At 40.8% G+C, this 20622-nt stretch overlaps 2 protein-coding genes across 2 annotated transcripts in view; one reads left to right on the forward strand and one right to left on the reverse strand.

Annotated features, from left to right (window-relative positions):
* dnah5l (dynein, axonemal, heavy chain 5 like) overlaps positions 1-4335 on the forward strand; it is a 68086-nt gene extending 63751 nt beyond the window's left edge. Inside the window, exons 66-72 of the mRNA XM_038997213.1 lie at positions 52-173; positions 948-1295; positions 1491-1679; positions 1831-1963; positions 2204-2412; positions 3609-3830; positions 4117-4335. Coding sequence (XP_038853141.1) covers positions 52-173; positions 948-1295; positions 1491-1679; positions 1831-1963; positions 2204-2412; positions 3609-3830; positions 4117-4335 — 1442 coding nt within the window. The remainder of the gene's footprint in view (positions 1-51; positions 174-947; positions 1296-1490; positions 1680-1830; positions 1964-2203; positions 2413-3608; positions 3831-4116) is intronic.
* Positions 4336-6410: 2075 nt separating this feature from the next.
* LOC120050627 (caveolae-associated protein 4a-like) lies at positions 6411-13308 on the reverse strand. Its single transcript, XM_038997215.1, has 2 exons — positions 12952-13308; positions 6411-6989 (listed from the first exon to the last, which is right to left on the reverse strand). The coding sequence occupies exons 1-2, from the start codon at positions 13306-13308 to the stop codon at positions 6411-6413; spliced, it is 936 nt and encodes a 311-aa protein (XP_038853143.1).
* Positions 13309-20622: the final 7314 nt, after the last annotated feature.

Raw genomic sequence — 20622 nt, forward strand, 5'->3', positions numbered from 1 at the left:
CGTATTATTAATTTGTGTCATACCAGATTTGTGGTCTTATGTTGTGTCCAGGTATGAAAGCAGGGTTGAAAAGGACCTACAATGGTGTGACTCAGGAGATGCTGGAGATCACTAACCTGCCCCAGTGGAGACCTCTGTTATACGCTGTGGCCTTCCTCCACACTACTGTTCAGGTCTGACTGAACAACATCATTTCAAACCTGATTCACCCCCATATCATACCCCGTATCATAATCCCATATCCCCATATCATACCATCAAATGAAATACCCATATCCCCAATGGCTGTTGTTTCTCCAACATTTTCAGCGTTCACATCAATAACAGTCTTTCCATCTACTGTTCCATGTTTTCCTTCCCTTTTCTCTGGTTTTTACTAGTACTCTGCCTCTGTATTTCTCTGGTTATTACTAGTACTCTGCCTCTGTATTTCTCTGGTTCTTACTAGTGCTCTGCCTCTGTATTTCTCTGGTTATTACTAGTACTCTGCCTCTGTATTTCTCTGGTTCTTACTAGTGCTCTGCCTCTGTATTTCTCTGTTCTTACTAGTGATCTGCCTCTTATTTCTCTGGTTCTTACTAGTACTCTGCCTCTGTATTTCTCTGTTATTACTAGTACTCTGCCTCTGTATTTCTCTGTTCTTACTAGTGATCTGCCTCTTATTTCTCTGGTTCTTACTAGTACTCTGCCTCTGTATTTCTCTGTTCTTACTAGTGCTCTGCCTCTGTACCTCTCTCTTTCCCCTCTGCAGGACAGGGAACCCTTTGAAAATCAGTAGGTCTACTGTGAAACGCTCACATTCTGTACATTACAATCTATGCTTTAACTATACAGTTATTACTTCTAATGATATTTTACCCAGTGAAAATAAATGAATGAATGGATGAACCAATGATGTCCATCAATCTCTCTATCAATCTCATGTGTGTTGGTTTTTCTCCATGCAGGAGAGGCGTAAGTTTGGCCCCCTGGGCTGGAACATCCCGTACGAGTTCAACCAGGCAGACTTCACCTCCAGCATGCAGTTTGTCCAGAACCACCTGGACGAGTTGGACGTGAAGCGTGGCGTCAACTGGAGCTGCCTGCGCTACATGCTGGGCGAGGTCCAATATGGCGGCCGCGTAACAGACGACCTGGACAAACACCTTCTTAACACCTTCACCCGCGTGTGGTTCAGCGAGAGCACATTCGCCGACAAGTTCTGTTTCTACAAGGGTTATACTATACCCAAAGCCAAGAATGTGCCGGATTACCTGCTCCACATTGAGACCCTGCCGCTGGTCGACTCGCCAGAGGTAAGAGGGGGGAGAGATGTTATTGGTGTGACATTAGTGCTACATCTTTATTTTCTGCTTGCAGTTAGCAGACGGTTCATGTTAGACAGGTTTTGGTTATTTTTGAATAGGCTACTATCACACTGGAGCAACAAACATATTTTCCTCTACTCAAACATACAACACATATACTAACCACAGTTGTGTGACCAACAGGTATTCGGTCTTCATCCTAATGCTGATATTACGTACCAGACAAACATGGCCAACGAGATCCTAAGCACCATCATCAATATCCAACCCAAGGACAGTGGAGGAGGGGGAGGGGAGACAAGAGAGGCCACTGTCCAGAAACTGGCCAACGAGATGCTGGACAAGCTGCCACCAGACTACGTTCCACATGAGGTAACCAACCTGACATGGACAAGGTTGATTGTGTCAATCAGGGGTTGGGGTCAACAATTGTTATATCTTGGCTATGTAAAGATACCATATGTACCACAGATCAACTGAACAACTACATCATTAATAAGGTCCCCTCTACTTTGTGCTTCAGGTGAGAGCTCATCTTCAGAAAATGGGCCTTTTCCAGCCCATGAACATCTTTCTGCGGCAGGAGCTTGACCGCATGCAGCGAATCATAGGCTGTGTACGGAGTACTCTCACCGATCTGAAACTGGCCATTGATGGTAAGTCTCTAAAAAACACATACTGTAAATGCATACAGAGGTACTATAAAAAAGATAATCTGTAATAAAATCAACAACTTTCACACTCTACAGTGTAATTAGCATGGAAATACAATACATAGCTAGTTAGCAACTTTTGAAAAGAAATTAGACAACATTTTTCTCTACTCCAAAATCGAAGTGAGACCTTTGAGTCTGGTTATAGGTTTCAAGTCCCTGAACTAAATTATCTACCATTAGGGACCATTATCATGTCAGAGGATTTGAGGGATGCCCTGGACAGCATGTATGACGCTCGCATCCCCAAGCTGTGGCAGAAGATCAGCTGGGACTCAGCGACGCTGGGCTTCTGGTTCACGGAGCTACTGGAGAGGAACCAGCAGTTTCATACCTGGATCTCCAGTGGACGGCCCCACCAGTTCTGGCTCACTGGCTTCTTCAACCCACAGGTAGGACCGCCTTGATTCAATCTTATGTAGCAAAATTTGAAATTGTGTTTCTTTACATTGGATAAAAGCAGAGACAAAGAGCTACAGTGGTGTATCATACACTGCATTTGAAGAACAATGGGAAAGTAATTCTGCTTTGAAAGTTGATCAACTTTGAGAAAATGGCCTTTGAATGTTTTGGTACCTACTGGAGAGCTCTTCTTTGTCTACACCCCTTCAGCATCGTTCACACCCTCTTAAGTTTTAGTCCCACCCAACTCTTTAAGGGTTGATCTGAGTGTTCTGTCCTAACGACAGTCAAGCACCCAAGCTAACTGGCGAACGTTGGCTAGCTACTTCAAGACACAAATGAGAGAACAGCTCACTGACTATTTTACTCGCCCTAGCAGAGCTGGTTAGGCTGTTTTTATATTATCCAGAGCGTTGGTGACGGCAACTGTGCTGCTGGCAACAATTTATGCTTTTTTGCCAACGTTTACTGACACCGGACATATTCAACTGGTGTTGAGTGTTCGTAAATTTGTCAGTTATTCTGCGCTCTGGCATACTCAGACGAGAGTGCTCTGAAATCGGAGTAGTTAGCCAGAGTGAATTTACCAGCTACATCTATCAACAGTTGTCGCTGTGACATTCTATTGAAATGGTTACTTGCATAGTGGAGTCTTTTGTTAAGACATGTAGCTAGCTAGCTAGCTAGGTAAACAATTAACCATAATCACAACTCATGACATTACTACCCTGCATGAATCTGCAGGTAGCTAACCAACCAGGTTCAATGTTAGCTAGCTAACATTAGGCTATAACTAGCAATGCAAATGGCTCTGAGATACAAATAATAAGATCATACACGTAATGCTAGCTAGCTAACAGTACACTTTTTAACTTAAAATGAAAACGACTTTATGTTCAAATGGCTCTCCTGTGAAGTGGTGACCCGCGACATATGCCTAGTTTCCTGAAACGAGTCACTTACTGCAAATGTACAAGCTCAGAGGTGGAGCAGACATGGCAGTCGCACCAATGAATATCTGGTTACAGTACTTCGTGTGGAACTTGTACTGTTTATGTATTACCTGGGAATAATGTATATTACATTATGATAGAAATGTTATGATTTTAAATAGTGTTCTTTTAAAGCACCCAGCAACAATGTTTTCAAAGTCATGCCATGATAAACTGTGTGTGGTTTGTCATAGGGCTTTCTGACTGCCATGAGGCAGGAGACCACGAGGATGAACCTGGCCAAAGGCTGGGCTCTGGACACTGTCGTCCTGCACAACGATGTCACCCGGATGATGAGGGAGGACGTCACAGCGCCACCGCCAGACGACATGGGCGGAGTCTACATCTACGGACTCTTCCTGGACGGGGCAGGGTGGGACAAAAGAAACGCCAAACTCACAGAGTCACCTCCAAAGGTTAGCATATAGCATTATCTCATTTTCCACTGAGAATATTTATGCTCATTATTATTTGCTTCACAAGATCGATGGTAAAAACTTTGAATGAACCAGACCTGGGTTCTGTCAACAACAACATCATACCAATGAAATAGTCCCGAAAGTGAAAACTCTAAATTCAAGTGCACCTTGATTACTTGTATTTGACATAATGTATTTCACCCAGGTCTGTAATGAATTTCCTTTGAGTCTGAAGTTGTTAGAAACCAGCCTATTGAGTCTCACCCCCGTCTTTCACTTCCAGGTCCTTTTCACAGTCCTCCCTGTGGTCCACGTCTATGCTATCAGCACGTTGGCTTCCGATGCCAAGCGTCAGCAAGGGATAAGCCTGTACGCCTGTCCCGTGTATAAGAAACCCAGACGCACAGACCTCACCTTCATCTTCTCTCTGCTGCTGCGCACTTTCCAGGCCCCTGACCACTGGACACTGAGGGGAGTGGCTCTGCTCTGTGACTGCAAATGAGTGGACATTTCATTTCAAGTGGTTAGTCATTTTAGTTTTGCAAAACACGTTTGTGTGGCAGTGGATAGGTAGGGGTGCGTGTGTGTGAATGAGTGACTGTGTGTGTGTCTCAACCACATACTGAATATGACAATGACGACAATGTATGTGTTTATCTAATTCCAAGTGATTTCTCAGAATTACTATTTGTCTACGTAGTGCAAATGAATTGATTAATCAATAATGCTAGTATTTTGTGCAGCCAAATTACTATATTTGGAATTTTTATTAAACACATTTTCAAAGAATACCAGTAGATGTAAACAATGCACAAGTCGTATATAAATTCTTGTTTTTGAATAACTCATCATATCCTGGTATTTTATTTGTTGAAGTGCTGTAGAAAAGATAGCTGTTATGACATGTTTCCCCTATTCCAATTTATCCACTAAAATCAACCCCTCTGACACTTTACCCTGTCAAAAAGCATTTGAATAGCATCATGTCGCATCATAGTAATAACACTTTTATAACATTTTAATAATTATGTAATAAATCATAGCATAGCAAACAAGGATGCCAGTATTTTCTTTTCACAGTTCTATACCTTATGACTGGGTTATGTGTGTTGTAATACGAGTGTGGTTGTCATAAGCTGTTACGACACATTTTATGGGAATTTACAAAAGCTTTCGACTACTGTCTTGTCTACTATCTTAATTAACATATTTTGGACGTGTAGAAGATAATTACCATAGCAACAGTTAGTGTAGTACTGCAACGAGGTTAGACCTTTTTAAACCGTGTTCATTGAATAGAAACAAAATCTACAGTTAACAAGAGTATTGGACAATTGAATAAATAATAACATGCACAATGTGTTACCTCTCCTTAGCAGCAGAGAGGCTTAAAATCCATCCTATATATGTAAAGTGGCATAAACTTGAAATAATATCTATAGTCATGCCAAATCACTCACACTATAACAGCAAAAAATATCTAGAAATGGCTTCATATATTTAACCATACTAAATGAGCAGAAGATGCAAATATTCAAGAATCTGCTTGTGTCCTTAGGGAGTTAAATGATGTACTTACAATGTCTATTCCTACTGGCCATTTGTATAGCTAATTATTGTTTATTTTTTAAATGTCATATCATAGATATTTGACATAATACACAGTAGTTTCCTCACTCACCGTTTCATATAATATAATCATATTTGCCATTTAGCAGAAGCTTTTATCTTAGTCATGCGTGCATACAGTATGTCTGGTTCCGGGAATCGAACCCACTACCCTGGTGTTAGAAGCGCCATCCTCTACCAACTGAGCTACAAAGGACCAATTTAGAAATTAACCCATTTTCCAATGAAATGATATATACTTGTTATATATGTTTATATATGCATTATTCCTCAGACAACAGCTGATTTTAGTTTTTCTCTGCAAAAACTGCACAAGAAATGTTATCTATTCACTGAATTCTGGTTCGGCGGGCATGAGTTGACATCATTCAGTCCTGAAGCTCATCACTCTTCACATACCTTCACACAAGACATTTCTCTGTCAAGTTATTGTTTTTCATACGTAACATTAACCTTAATTAAACCATTCATACCTAAACTCAATTTCAACTTCCATCATTTCAGTAGTTTAGCCTTAACATCCCATATTCAGCCTTTCAACATGCAAATTAACGACAATTGAATGTCCGTTATGTTGTAAGTATGTTGATTATGAAGATGTTGAAAGTCTGTAGAAAATGTCCAATCCCTCAAACTTGCTGTAATTCTTTTCAGTTTATTTGTTTTGAATACTTGAAAGTCCATGTCTAATGTAAACAGGAAAAAAAGAAAAAAAATATATATATTTACTTGTTCTATATAAATCCTTGAATTCCCAAAACATCGATGACTTACAAATTTTACAGGAGTGTGTGGATTATATAAACTCATCGTGTTGACACCCTAACTGGCCTGTTTCTGGGACCGGGACTACTGGGACTATGGGTCACAGGCCAATCCTAAAAAAAAAATTAAAACAAGGAAAAATAACATGTATGTTGTTGTTTTTCAGTTTCCTTGACCGCTGTTTTAGGAGAGCTGCTTGATATCATTTATCGGTACCTCATCCTCTCCATCCTCAGCCTCCTTGGTCACCTCCGTGTAGGCGAGGTCAGGGCTTGCGGATTTGCGTCCCTTGGGTGGCGGGATGGGTGCGGCACCCTCAGTGACCCCCTCGGCCCCCTCCTGGCCCTCCGCCACAGTCCTCTCCTTCTTCAGTTTGGCGGGCACATGGCTGGCAATAGATTCCTTGAGCCGCGAGCCGGACTGCTTGAGCCTCTCGCCGGACTGGCGGATCTTCTCCCGGCGCTCAGTCGATACGATGCGCTCACCCATCTGGCCAACCTTGCTGTTCATGTTCTCTTTCGTCTTGGTCATGTTCGCGCGGGAGAAGGTAGATTTGAAGCTCTCGATGCGGCTCAGGCCTGATTTCTTCATCTTGGCGGCTGTGGACGAGGCTTCCTCCACCACCATGTACTCCTCATCAGACTCAGGGGGGAGCTCAAAGTGGTCTGGCTCCACTTCGGCCGCCGACGGTTTGGGTGCCTTGGGTTGACTGGGTCCTTTGGGTTCCTTTCCGGCTGCCACAGCTGGCACCTCACTGTCACCCTGTAATGAGATCAGAAACCAGGTTGAGTGTCTCAGAACCACCTCAAAACAACCAAAGGGACACACAAAAGCGCTTGTGTGTCTGCTTGCTAGTATACATCTGTAACCTGTAAAACCACACATTTCACTGCACCTATCCAGTGTATGTGACAATAAAACATTATTTTTTTTTGTCTGCCTGCTAGTATACATCTGTAATATCAAGTGGTAGCACTTTGTTTCAGGTTTAATGATATCTGACCTCTGACAGAAGGATTGCAATAGTATTGAGGTTGAATACATAGAAAATAAAGACCGAAATTAAAAGTCTTGATGTTGATAATATTGACTTTTTTGCCTTAGTTGTTGAATGAAGAATCTGACGTCTTGACAATCCTGAGAAGCATAGACCAACTGCTCTCGCTTAATGCTGCGTGTCCCATAACTCAGTTATTTAATGGGTTCATGTTTCATACAGTACTTCACTCATTAAAGTCAATGTTTGAAATGAGAGCAGCCACTCATGAAGACATTGCCAAGAACCATAAATAATTGTATGAATTACCATAGATGGCAGCTAAATTGGTATCTGCAACCCAACACTGTATCCAGCCCACACTGTGAGCTTCAGTTAATCAGTGAATTTGGTTCAAACCATTATTTGGGACTCTATATCTGTTAACCCAATGAGTCCCACCGTGATGACGGCGCAAATTGGAATTCTAACCCCTTTTAAACTGGACTTTGAATGACTTGAGCTACAAACTATTAAAAGCTATCATTGAAAGGCTCTCACAAACATGCACATGTAACATGCTCTGCTCTATGATGCTCACAAGCTACACAAGAGTCATTAGAAGGTAAGGGGTTCTTCTACATAGAAGATCATAGGAAATCCAAGGACATGGCGTATATAATACTGCAATAAGCTCACATAGTTGCTGTCTTAAACACCAAACTCTGCACAGTTGTCGCTGACTAGTTGGATATTAATTTCCCAGTTAGCAAACAATTTCTGTACTTAGAGCATTCATATAAATAAATACAAAATGATCAGGTTTTTGCTTTGGCTGAACTTTTCTTATTAACATTGGTCAATAAAACTTATGAATACAACTGTTTATGTCAAATTAACTTGTGTTCTACTTGTAACCCTGGTTGTCCTGAAAGGAAAATGGTTAAACACTTAATTGGGAGGCTAAATATAAAGGCTGGACTTGCAGATAAATGAAAGTCAATGAAAAGGAGATTTTTGCTGGGGTCTCGGGACTGATAGGGTTAATAAGACAGGTCAACAAAATTTCACAGATTGACCCTAATTGGCTGTTTTTTCCCCACCTACAATCACTTAATAACAGTATGATTTCAGTATTACAAAAAAACACCCTCCATTCTAAAATGTAAATGAATTATGTTCTACGTGCATCTCAGAATTAAGTTATTGGCCTCTAATATTCTATGAAAACACAAGACTTTAATGATATTTCAAAAATAATAATTTATTACATAATTCGAAATGTATGCACTTTATAGAATATGCCATAAAGGCCTACAGTATTTCACAACATGTCAAAAGTTGGGTAGAAAGACTAAGGTTTTGATACAACATTGTGTCACCTGAGAGTTTAGCACCATTCATTTAGATATGTGTTCATTAAATAACGCGTTTAAGGAGAACTGGTTTGATAGTCTTTGGCATATATCAGATGTGTACTGGTTCACTTGGGTCTCTCGTTTCCCTCTCCTGCTTGAAGTTATTTGGGAATTGGAGATGCTTCAGTACGTTTCCATGGGCCTCCAGCTCATTCATCCTTTCAAGAAATGTTCACAAGAGAAAAACCATGTCTTAACATCATATCTTAACATTATACATCAACTGTTTCATGTGTTTGAATGGCAGTTACATAGAGTGCATTCGGAAAGTATTCAGAACCCTTCACTTTTTCTACATTTTGTGACATTACCACCTCAATTCTAAACTGGATTAAGTCGTTTTTTCCCTCATCAATCTACCCCATAATGACAAAGCAAAAACAGGTTTTTAAAATGTTTGCAAGTGTATTAATAATAAAAAACGGAAATATCCCATTTACACAAGGATTCAGACCCGTTACTCATTACTTTGTTGAAGCACCTTAGGCAGCGATTACAGCCTTGAGTCTTTCTGGGTATGACGCTACAAGCTTGGCACACCTGTATTTGGGGAGTTTCTCCCTTTCTTCTCTGCAGATCCTCTCAAGCTCTGTCAGGTTGGTTGGGGAGCGTTGCTGCACTGCTATTTTCAGGGTCGTTGTCTTGTTGGAAGGTGAACCTTCGCCCCAGTCTGAGATACTGAGCGCTATGGAGCAGGTTTTCATCAAGGATCTCTCTGTACTTTGATCTGTTCATCTTTCCCTCGATCCTGACTAGCCTCCCAGTCCCTGGTACTGAAAAACATCCCCACAGCATGATGCTGCCACCACCATGCTTCACCGTAGGGATGGTGCCAGGTTTCCTCCAGACGTGACGCTTGGCATTCCAATCAAAGAGTTTCATCAGACCAGAGAATCTTGTTTCTCATGGACTGAGTCCTTTAGGTGCCTTTTGGGAAACTCCAAGCGGGCTGTCATGTGCCTTTTACTGAGGAGTGGCTTCCGTCTGGCCACTACCATAAAGGCCTGATTGGTGGAGTGCTACAGAGATGGTTGTCCTTCTGGAAGGTTCTCCCATCTCCACAGAGGAACTCTGGAACTCTATCAGAGTCACCATTGGGTTCTTGGTCACCTCCCTGACCAAGGCCCTTCTCCCCCGATTGCTCAGTTTGGCCGGGAGGTCAGCTCTAAGCATTAACTTACACATTTATTAAAAATAAATTAGCAAAAATGTATATAAACCTGTTTTCACTTTGTCATTATGGGGTACAGTGTGTAGATTGAAGAGGGGAAAAAGTAATTTAATCAATTTTAGAATAAGGCTGTAACATAACAAAATGTGGAAAAAGTCAAGTGGTCTGAAAACTTTCGAATTTCAAAGTATCATGCCAAAGCCTTACACGTATTCAAGTTCCATTTATGGGTGAGGAAGTTTGCTTCCAATGCTGAATTCAGAGTTGCAGTGCTGTTCCAATATACTCTAACGAGGCATGTACCATTTGCTATATGAAATATTACTACTATTAATGTACTGTATCATTAATATGCCTCTTACGTATTATAGAACACCTGATCTAAACACTTAAGCTAAAAGTTCAAACCTATGACTTTATAAAATTACAGCCTCACACGCGTAGGATTAACATGCTAAACCTTTATGATAGGCCAAGCCCAATAAAACTCTGCGAAATGAAGCCAAAGAAATTATCACTTTTGAAGTCTATTAAATACAATTTCAATATATAACTTAGCCCTATCACGAGGACATCGTTCTGAGAATGTCCTCCCTCATTTTCTGTATAAACTGTCATTTTGTACATAGTTATATATTTACTTACTTATTTACATACTGACTTACCTACTTACTTACTAATTGGTCTTACTTATTTAATTACTAATGTGTCTTACTTACTAAACTACTTACTAACTAATTTGTCTTACTTACTAATTTGTTTTACCTACTTACTTATTAATTTGTCTTACCTACTTACTTACTTACTTACTCATTAATCTTACTTACTAATTTGTCTTATTTAATTACTAATTTGTCTTACTTAATTACTAAATTGTCTTACTTACTAATTAGCCTTACTTAATAATATGTCTTACTTACTTATGCCCTTGCATTCATATAATTCTAAGAGAGGTTTATTGACAATCACAGCCTCATACCTAATACTTTATTAGGAGGTGAGGGCCTTGACAGGAAAAGGCTCTCAGCATAAAAACAGAAAGAGGACCCTGTGCACAGCAGGCTCTCAGAATAACCTTGTATAATAACTTTGAATAATGTTGTCAGCTGTCATTAAGACCCAGCAAATAGCAGCAGACCCCTTTACAAAGACTGGAGGTGCTCTTCATTATTAGAGCGAGACTGTTCTATTAGTGTTATATTCTGACTTAAATTCCAAATAAGTCTTTTTTTTGCCATTTCAATGTTCTCTTGCCCAACATTAGCTGGAAAAACAAAGAGTGCTCTTTATTAATATTCATGAACTGCCTTACAGTACGTCGAGCTGATTTCTGTCAAGAGAGTAACTTGTTTTACAGTTTATTTCTCTAAAGAAATTGGGAGATACTTTAATGTGTTGTCAACATTAGAGCCATCTCTTTTGCTGAGACCAAACATTGTGAATTATATTACCTCAATCACCTCAGCTACCTCGTACCCCCAGCACATTGACTCGGTACCGGTACTCTTGTTGTTGTTATTTTATGTTACCACTGTATTTCCTTAATCTTTTTTAAATTTAATTTTTTACAAATGTTCATACTATTCAGCTCTGCATTGTTGGGAAAGGGGTCGTAAGTAAGCATTTTACAGTAAAGTCTACACCTGTTGTATTCGGCGCATGTGACAAATAAGATTTGATTTGATAAATCTGTGCCACTGCAGGTTTAGGCTACAAGGGAAATCTAGGAAGATTAGTTACATCCATAATCTTTTTCTTTCGATCCTCTTATACCGATCTAAATATAAGTGAATCGTCACTAACCATGTACATGTTGGGTTTGTGCAGCTTATCCCAAAAAATTGCTAAATTTGAATTCTAATTTGCATTTACCAATTTTCATTTAAATGATGACATAAAAAGAGCACCTAGTGGTCACTAAATGGCACAACCGCAGAATGGCAGACAGTGTGGTGAATTTGTCAATCCCAGTATACCAAGAGAATCAACCAACATTACTGTAACCATGCTACAGATGTCCCCACTCCTTGTTTGATTCCTAAACCTCCCTATCATGTTTCATTTTCACTTCCCCCTTTAGCGTAAAAATGGAATGGAAGTGTCTTAACCGTATGACCCATTCTGGGCCAGGCAAACGTTATTTGAAGTATTGCAAAATTGAGTACTGAGCAATTAGTAGAATTAAGTTGGTATCACTTTACTTTACCCCCTTATTACCTGGTATTTACTTCAAGACTGTAGGGAAACAGCATAAGTACATACTGTTACAAAAATATTTGAAGTAACTTCTAGAAATTACTGTTGGTAGTAATTTCACAATAAAAAAATGATAAACACCAGTGGTAATATTAATATAAAATAAAACATTATCTGTAATGCATTTGAGTAAAAACTGGTGTTAAAATGTTTGAAAATTGATCCGGTGTTAGAGTCATCTTTAATTACAGCATCCATTTTCATAGAAGGGAGAGTATGAATTAAATCAACTCATTGCATGCCTTCAAAGCAATAGTTTCTTATTCAACATTAGTACTGTATGTCACACACACACTTGCATGCCAAACTGCATATTTTTCATTGATTATGCGGCTGCCAGTGAATCCAGTTTGTTTATAGAAAAAGCATGTTGTTCTTTGTTATTTGACCTCCCCCTTTCTTTCCTAGTCTGAAATAAAATGGCAGCCAAGATTCACTCCGCCCCATACGTGGCTGCTTAATCCAAATCGTATCGTCATTTGCAATTTGCCACATAGATTCGTATTCTTGAGTGCAGCATCTAACCTTTTAATAGACTGCACTATATCTTACGTCCTGTCAAGGCAACTCAGGCCCTGAAATAATCAGGTCAACGGCAGGCTTGCAGCTGTTAGCTTTGAAGGCCAAAGTAAAATTAAGCCTGCACCAATAAACCATCTGAAAGAGTCCATGCTTTGATTTAACTTTTAACACCCTCAATTTTAACAGATTCTTTCAGGCCCCCTGTCTCCATGTTGTTTCTGCCATCAAAATCTCAACTAAAGTCCATGAGTTTGAACAATTTACCACATTCTTCTACAACTCTTGAGAGTATGATCCTTAAATAACCAGTTAGAGGATGAAGATGACAATGGTGAGTACCCCTTGCTTCTGACAGCAATGACATTGGCTGAATGGGCTTACCTGGTAGATAACAACCCGGAACTTGTTCTTGGCCAACAGTTCCTCCTGGGTTATTTCCACCTTCTTGACGCGGATGTTCTGATTCTCCACCCGTACCCGGACATCCTTGATGTGGCAGCTGACCGTCCGCGTTTTCTCCAGCAGCTTGTCCACTGTGCTGCTGGTGGCGGCGTGGTTTACCGTCAGCTTCACCACGTCCTCCTGGATGGTCTTGACGCTGTTCTCCAATTCTAGCTGCCTCTCCTCCATACGTGTCTGACACGTCTGCACGTTGTCAATGATGCCCGCCACACGCTCCAATAGCGCCATGATGGACGTCGTGTCGTCCCCCACAGCCAGACCCAGTTTATCAGCCATGGTTGGTGTCGTCAACCGCCTCGTCTCGGATCCAAAGGGTTGAGGTTAGAAATCTTTGTTTTTCTTAGTGGTCAGTAGAAACCGCAGAAAGGATAACCAGGCCTCTAGGTAGCTTCGACCTGAGACTTGTCAGACCAGCAGGTGTTAGGAAGGGTTTGCTTGCTGGATCATTGGGCCATGGAGGGCAGCAGACACCTCGGCCAAAGAGACTCACCGTGCTACTGGTCCCTCACCCAGGTCAAATGCAAAAGGACATGGAGGCTCCTCCTCTCTAGGGTGTGGGCAGCTCAGGGGGATATGAGAGGGCAGATGCCGCCAGTCAGGGCTCAGCGAGAGAGACAAAGAGAGAGACATGGGGGCCAGACTTGACATGCGTTCGCCCAAGCTAAAAATACTGAGCGTTAAGTGACTCCTCTACATTTTTGGAAGATGTGTGGCTGGGATAATGGAAACACCCCTATCCATTCTACACTCATCTTCTATAAGCGAGTTATTATTTTTTCCATTGCACCATTGGACAACTAGCTACAGTTGAAGTTGGAAGTTTACATACACTTAGGTTGGAGTCATTAAAACTCATTTTTCAACCTCTCCACAAATTTCTTGTTAACAAACTATAGTTTTGGCAAGTCGGTTAAAACATCTACTTTGTGCATAACACAAGTAATCTTTCCAACAATTGTTTACAAACAGATTATTTCACTTATAATTCACCGTATCACAATTCCAGTGGGTCAGAGGTTTACATACACCAAGTTGACTGTGCCTTTAAACAGCTTGGAAAATGATGTCATGGCTTTAGAAGCTTCTGATAGGCTAATTGACATCATTTGAGTCAATTAGAGGTGTACCTGTGGATGTATTTCAAGGCCTACCTTCAAACTCAGTGCCTCTTTGCTTGAAATCATGGGAAAATCAAAAGAAATCAGCGAAGACCTCAGAAACAAAATTGTAGACCTCCACAAGTCTGATTCATTCTTGGGAGCAATTTCCAAACACCTGAAGGTACCACATTCATCTGTACAAACAATAGTACGCAAGTATAAACACCATGGGACCACGCAGCCGTCATACCGCTCAGGAAGGAGATATGTTCTGTCTCCTAGAGATGAATGTACTTTGGTTCGAAAAGTGCAAATCAATCCCAGAACAACAGCAAAGGACCTTGTGAAGATGCTGAAGGAAACAGGTACAAAAGTATCTATATCCACAGTAAAACGTCCTATATCGACATAACCTGAAAGGCCACTCAGCAAGGAAGAAGCCTGCTCCGAAACCACCATAAAAAAGACAGACTACGGTTTGCAATTGCACATGGGGACAAAGATCGTACTGTTTGGACAAATGTTCTCTGATGTAATGAAACAAAAATAGAACTGTTTGGCCATAATGACCATTGTTATGTTTGGAGGAAAAAGGAGGAGGCTTGAAAGCTGATGATCATCCCAAACATGAATCACGGGGGTGGCAGCATCATGTTGTGGGGGTGCTTTGCTGCAGGAGGGACTGGTGCACTTCACAAAATAGATGGCAACACGAGGAAAGAAAATTACGTGGATATATTGAAGCAACAACTCAAGACATCAGTCACGAAGTTAAAGCTTGGTCGCAAATGAGTCTTCCAAATGGACAATGACCCCAAGCATACTTCCAAAGTTGTGGCAAAATGTCTTAAGGACAACAAAGTCAAGGTATTGGAGTGGCCATCACAAAGCCCTGACCTCAATCCCATAGAAAATTTGTGGGCAGAACTGAAAAAGTGTGTGCGAGCAAGGAGGCCTACAAACCTGACTCAGTTACACCAGCTCTGTCAGGAGGAATGGGCCAACATTCACCCAACTTCTTGTGAGAAGCTTGTGGAAGGCTACCCGAAACGTTTGACCCAAGTGAAACAATGTAAAGGCAATGCTACCAAATACTAATTGAGTGTATGTAAACTTCTGACCCACTGGGAATGTGATGAAATAAATAAATGCTGAAATTAATCATTCTCTCTGCTATTATTCTGACATTTCACATTCTTAAAATAAAGTGGTGATCCTAACTGACCTAAGACATAGGAATTTTTACTAGGATTAAATGTCAGGAATTGTGAAAAACGGAGTTTAAATGTATTTGGCTAAGGTGTATGTAAACTTCCAACTTCAACTGTATATATTGCTTTGAGTGTCTATAGCACAATCAAGAGCATGCCTTTAATTGGAAAAGCCTCTATGAGTCTATCATCAAATACATTAGACCTTTTACACTAAGGTACATGCCAACTGTTGCCCCATTTAAAATTGGTATCCAGAGGTCTATGCTGTCCCCTGAGAGGTCTATGCTATCCCCTGGCAGACCCCTCGGAACAGAGGATGGGCATGCGTTCCATGAAGTATATGCTAGTATGGAGGTTGGAACAGCCCAAGCCTCCTGCATACTATGGGAGTGACATCACACGTGTGACCTTGTGATACTGCATACAGACTTAAAACATGGGTCCAACAGGATTACAGGCCTAAGAGTTCAATAATTGTGTATTCCCTTGTGTAGTGTTGTGCCTTTTATGATATGAATGCTTAGCTTGTCTTCTACACATCATTTTATTTAGGCTAGTCCAAGGGAACTTCCATGATTGGGTGTCTCAGTATAGCATGGGTAATGTAATCTCTGTTAATCAGAGGAAGATTATTATTGGACAAAGAATTTGACTCAATTCAGTGTGTCAGTACTCAGTATCCTCAGTATGAAATAAAGTCGACTAATCAGTTACTGATTGGTCCATTAAATTCTAAAAGGTGCATGGAAACCATTCTACATTATCAGTAGAATCAGAAGCCCTTGCGAGTTGTGGATCCCTGCTGTAGATTGACTTTTCTCTTGCCACTGATCAAAATAAAAAAAATAGGTTGATTTCTATTTCATGTGATAAGTTACAATTGAGTTGCAAGCAGGTTGTTCAGAGTGACACACGGAGCGACCCAGGCGCAACTTCATTGGAAGAAAACAAAGGACGTGTGTTGAATGGTTTAACCTTCATTTCAACAGGTACGTTGATTGAGAACACATTCCCATTTACAACAACGAGCACATATTTTTCTAAATACCAAAAGGTCGGGCTGGATGAGTAGGCCTCCATCACTTAGCAATCTGTGCGAGGCGATCCTTCCTGACAGGGAGGGGGCTAGGCACTTCCAGTGGGAACTAGAGAGGGAAAAGGGGACTCTCCAACTCCTAAAATGATGCCACCAGCTGTTGTCTATAATTAAACTCTTGCCATATCTATAATTATCCATGTCCTGTCATAGCAGAGGGCAGGCTTACTTCATACAAATGAACTCTTCATCCATATGAAAGTTACCCCTTACTCACTAACATCACCCAGTGTAGATAATATCCCCAAATACCATCACCCATCTCTGCCTCATATCCCCATGTGTCCCTCCCCGAGAACTCTTAAACTATTTCACAGCCCTGTTTTATGCTGACAGAATTGAACTCCTTACAATCATAGGGTAGGATCAGAGGGCAATCCTTGACAGAATCGGTTAAACCGGTCAAGTCATAATAATATATGCCATTTAGCAGACACTTACCCAAAGTGATAGTCATGCGTGAATTCATTTTACATATGGGTGGTCGTGGGAATTTAACCCGGTACCCTGGTGTTAGAAGCAGCAGCATGCTCTACCAACTGAGCTACAAAGTGTCTGTAAATGTAATGAATGTTGAGAAGTAAAAGGGTCTGCTGCCAGACACTTTTGTACCCGTCAGCATCGTACCCTTCAGGGTTCTGTCCAGAAAATGACATGTTTATCATGTGAAAGGGGTGTTACACTGAATTTAATACTGTGTATAACATAAATAGGGGCGGCAGGTAGCCTAGTGGTTAGAGTGTTGGGCCAGTAGCCGAAAGGCTGCTGGATCAAATCCCTGAGCTGACAAGGTAAAAATCTGTAGTTCTACTCCTGAACAAGGCAGTTAACCCACTGTTCCTAGGCTGTCATTGTAAATAAGAATTTGTTCTTAACTGACTTGCCTAAATAAAGGTTAAAAAAAAACGTGATTATTCAGTGATGCCTCTTCGCTCTTTAAACTCTCCTCTTCTGACCCACCTTCTAGGCTGGCTTATTTATCGTTATAAAAACACTGACCTGATGTGCCAAGTGTGAATTTACTGCATCTTTGATGAGTAAGGTGTCTCCCTTTACGTAATTGGCCACTGTCAGTTGATAGCTTGAAGCTTCTCCGTGTGGGTTCACTTGGGCTCATTGCAGCAGGTTTAGTTGTCTTTGTAATGAAAAATAAAATAAAAAATAATGACATTTTGTCATTTCAATTCAACTCAAAGTCCACATTTTGAAAAGCTAAAAAGCTCTAAGATTTCAGCACATCACCTTTGAATAGTCATTCACTCTAATCCTATTCATTGACATGGAATCTTCAGAGACATTTTGACAGTAATGGTCAGAGGTATAACAGACACTGTATGTGGCTTTATCTCCCTCTGCTGTAGCCTTGTGTCTACTGTAGTTCTAATGAGGTCACCAATGTTATGGCTTTTTACACCTACCCAAGTCAACCAAAAACATAGTTTTATTTATTTTTATCAAATCACATTTTATTTGTCACATGCGCCGAATACAACAGGTGTAAACCTTACAGTGAAATGCTTACTTACAAGCCCTTAACCAACAATGCAGTTTTAAGAAAAAGACCTTAAAAAATATATATAATAATAATAATAAAAGTAACAAATAATTAAGAGCAGCAGTAAAATAACAATAGAGAGGGTATATACAGGGGGTACCGGTACAGAGTCAATGTGCGGGGGCACCGGTTAGTCGAGGTAATTGAGGTAATATACAGTATGCATGTAGATAGAGTTATTTAAGTGACTTATGCATAGATAATAACGGAGAGTAGCAGCAGTGTAAAAGAGTGAAGAGGGTGTGCAGGGGGCAATGCAAATAGTCTGGTTAGCCATGTGATTAGATGGTCAGTAGTCTTATGGCTTGGGGGTAGAAGCTGTTTAGAAGCCTCTTGGACATTGGGTACCGCTTGCCGTGCGGTAGCAGAGAGAACAGTTTATGACTTGGGTGGCTGAAGTCCAGTTGCAGAGGAAGGTATTAAGTCCCAGGGTCCTTAGCTTATTGATGAGCTTTGAGGGCACTATGGTGTTGAACACTGAGCTGTAGTCAATGAATAGCATTCTCATATAGGTGTTCCTTTAGTCCAGGTGGGAAAGGAGAGCAATAGAGATTGCATCATCTGTGGATCTGTTGAGGCGGTATGCAAATTGGGGTGGGTCTAGGGTATCTGGGATAATGGTGTTGATGTGAGCCATGACCAGCCTTTCAAAGCACTTCATGGCTACAGATGTGAGTGCTATGGGTCGGTAGTCATTTAGGCAAGTTACCTTAGTGTTCTTGGGCACAGGAACTATTTAGTTAAACCCAGCGTAATTGTGTCTCTGCGTATTATATTGTCTATTATGTATATATTTTTATTAATTGCACCCTGTCCTGGATGATTGGTGTAGCTCTCTCAGGTGTGAGGGGTTAGATCTCAGAGTCGAAGACAGAGAAGACAAAGCCTTCTTCTGCAACCTGCAAAAGAAACGTGATCTGTCAAAAACTCATACATAACGTTAAAGTAGATGGTACTACAGAGGTCTCAAACTATCAACCTGTCTTTATTAAATCCACATTTCTAGAAAAGATAGATAAGTAAATACAACAGAATATTGTATATCTCGTACACACTAAAAGTACTGACCTCAGTGTCTCCAATTTACACCAGGGATTTCCCAGTCCTCCCAGAGCTGTTTCACTCCTGAATCCTGTAGGTCGTTGTAACTCAGGTCAAACTCTCTCAGATGTGGTGGCAGGTAGCCTAGTGGTTAGTGTTGGGCCAGTAACCGAACGGTTGCTAGATCGAATCCCTGAGCTGACAAGGTAAAAATCTGTTGTTTTGCCCCTGAACAAGGCAGTTATCCCATTGTTCCTAGGCTGTCATTGTAAATAAGATTTTTTTAACTGACTGCCTAGTTAAATAAAAGATGTGACCTGAGAACTGATGCCAACACTTCACAGCCTTTCTCTTTGAATTGACATTGATTCAATCTGGACAAGAGAAAATAATAAGAATTATAACATTTGGGCCATGTACAATCTACAGACAACTGAAAAGGTTTGATTATGAACAGCATTTGTCCCCTCAGTGTCTCCAGCCTACAGTGTGGATTCCCCAGTCCAACGGAGAGCAGCTTCAACTCTGTCAGGTGTGAAGAGTTTGAGCTGATTGCTAAAGACAATAATTCACAGCCTCTCTGTGATGTGGCATCAATTCACACTAAATAAGAAAATATAATTACTGGGTTACTCAATCTAGACAGAAATATTAGACCACTCAGAGGTATGTTAGGGATGGGTGTGAATTCTTCAAACTGAAACAAAATTTACATTTGATACAGAATTATAGCATTGTAATAGCCTATCTAAAGTCAGTCATAATCTGACTGGTAGACAGAATTGTTCTGTGAATTGGTTTGTTCAAATACTCACAGTGCAGTTCTGGAGGCTTTGACTACAGACAAAACCCTTAGAAGACCCTTCTCAGATCTGTAGTATTTCTTCAGGTCAAAGACTTCCAGCACCTCTTCTGAAGTCAGCAGAAGATTTTGTTCGTTTTGTTCGTAGGCCTATAATAGTCTGAATGGACTCTAGTGAGAGGCCGAGAAGGAAACAGAGGAGCAGGTCCAGATGTCCATATATACTCTGTATGGACTCATCCACTGCATTCTTGTATACTGTATGTTGATTGATGGTTGACATTTCAACAATGTTGGACATTTGGAAACGAATCTCTGGCTGACTAGTGGATTCGTATTGCTGTCATTGAAGGTGAGAAACACATATAAAGCAGACAGAAACTCCTGGATGTTCAGATGCACAAAGCAGTAGACCTTTCCATAATGCAGCCCATAATCCTCTCTGATGATCTGTGTACACACTCCTGAGTACACTGATGCATCTCTGACATCAATGGCGCACTCCCTCAGGTCTCCCGCGTAGAAAATCAGATTGCCTTTCTCCAGCTGTTTGAAGGCCAGCTTTCCCAGTGCCAGAATGCTCTTTATACACCAGACAAGGTCCCCATCATGGTCTCCGACATACTTCTGATTCCTCTGTTTGGTTTGAAATATCAGGAAATATATGTACATTTGAGTAAGAGTGTTGGGGATCACTCCACTCTCCACTTCACCTAACAGTATCTGTAGAACAATTGAAGTAATCCCGTAGAAGACAGATATGTGGCACATGATGTGGAGGC

The sequence above is a fragment of the Salvelinus namaycush genome, chromosome 7, assembly GCF_016432855.1.
Source record: "Salvelinus namaycush isolate Seneca chromosome 7, SaNama_1.0, whole genome shotgun sequence".
NCBI lineage: Eukaryota > Metazoa > Chordata > Actinopteri > Salmoniformes > Salmonidae > Salvelinus > Salvelinus namaycush.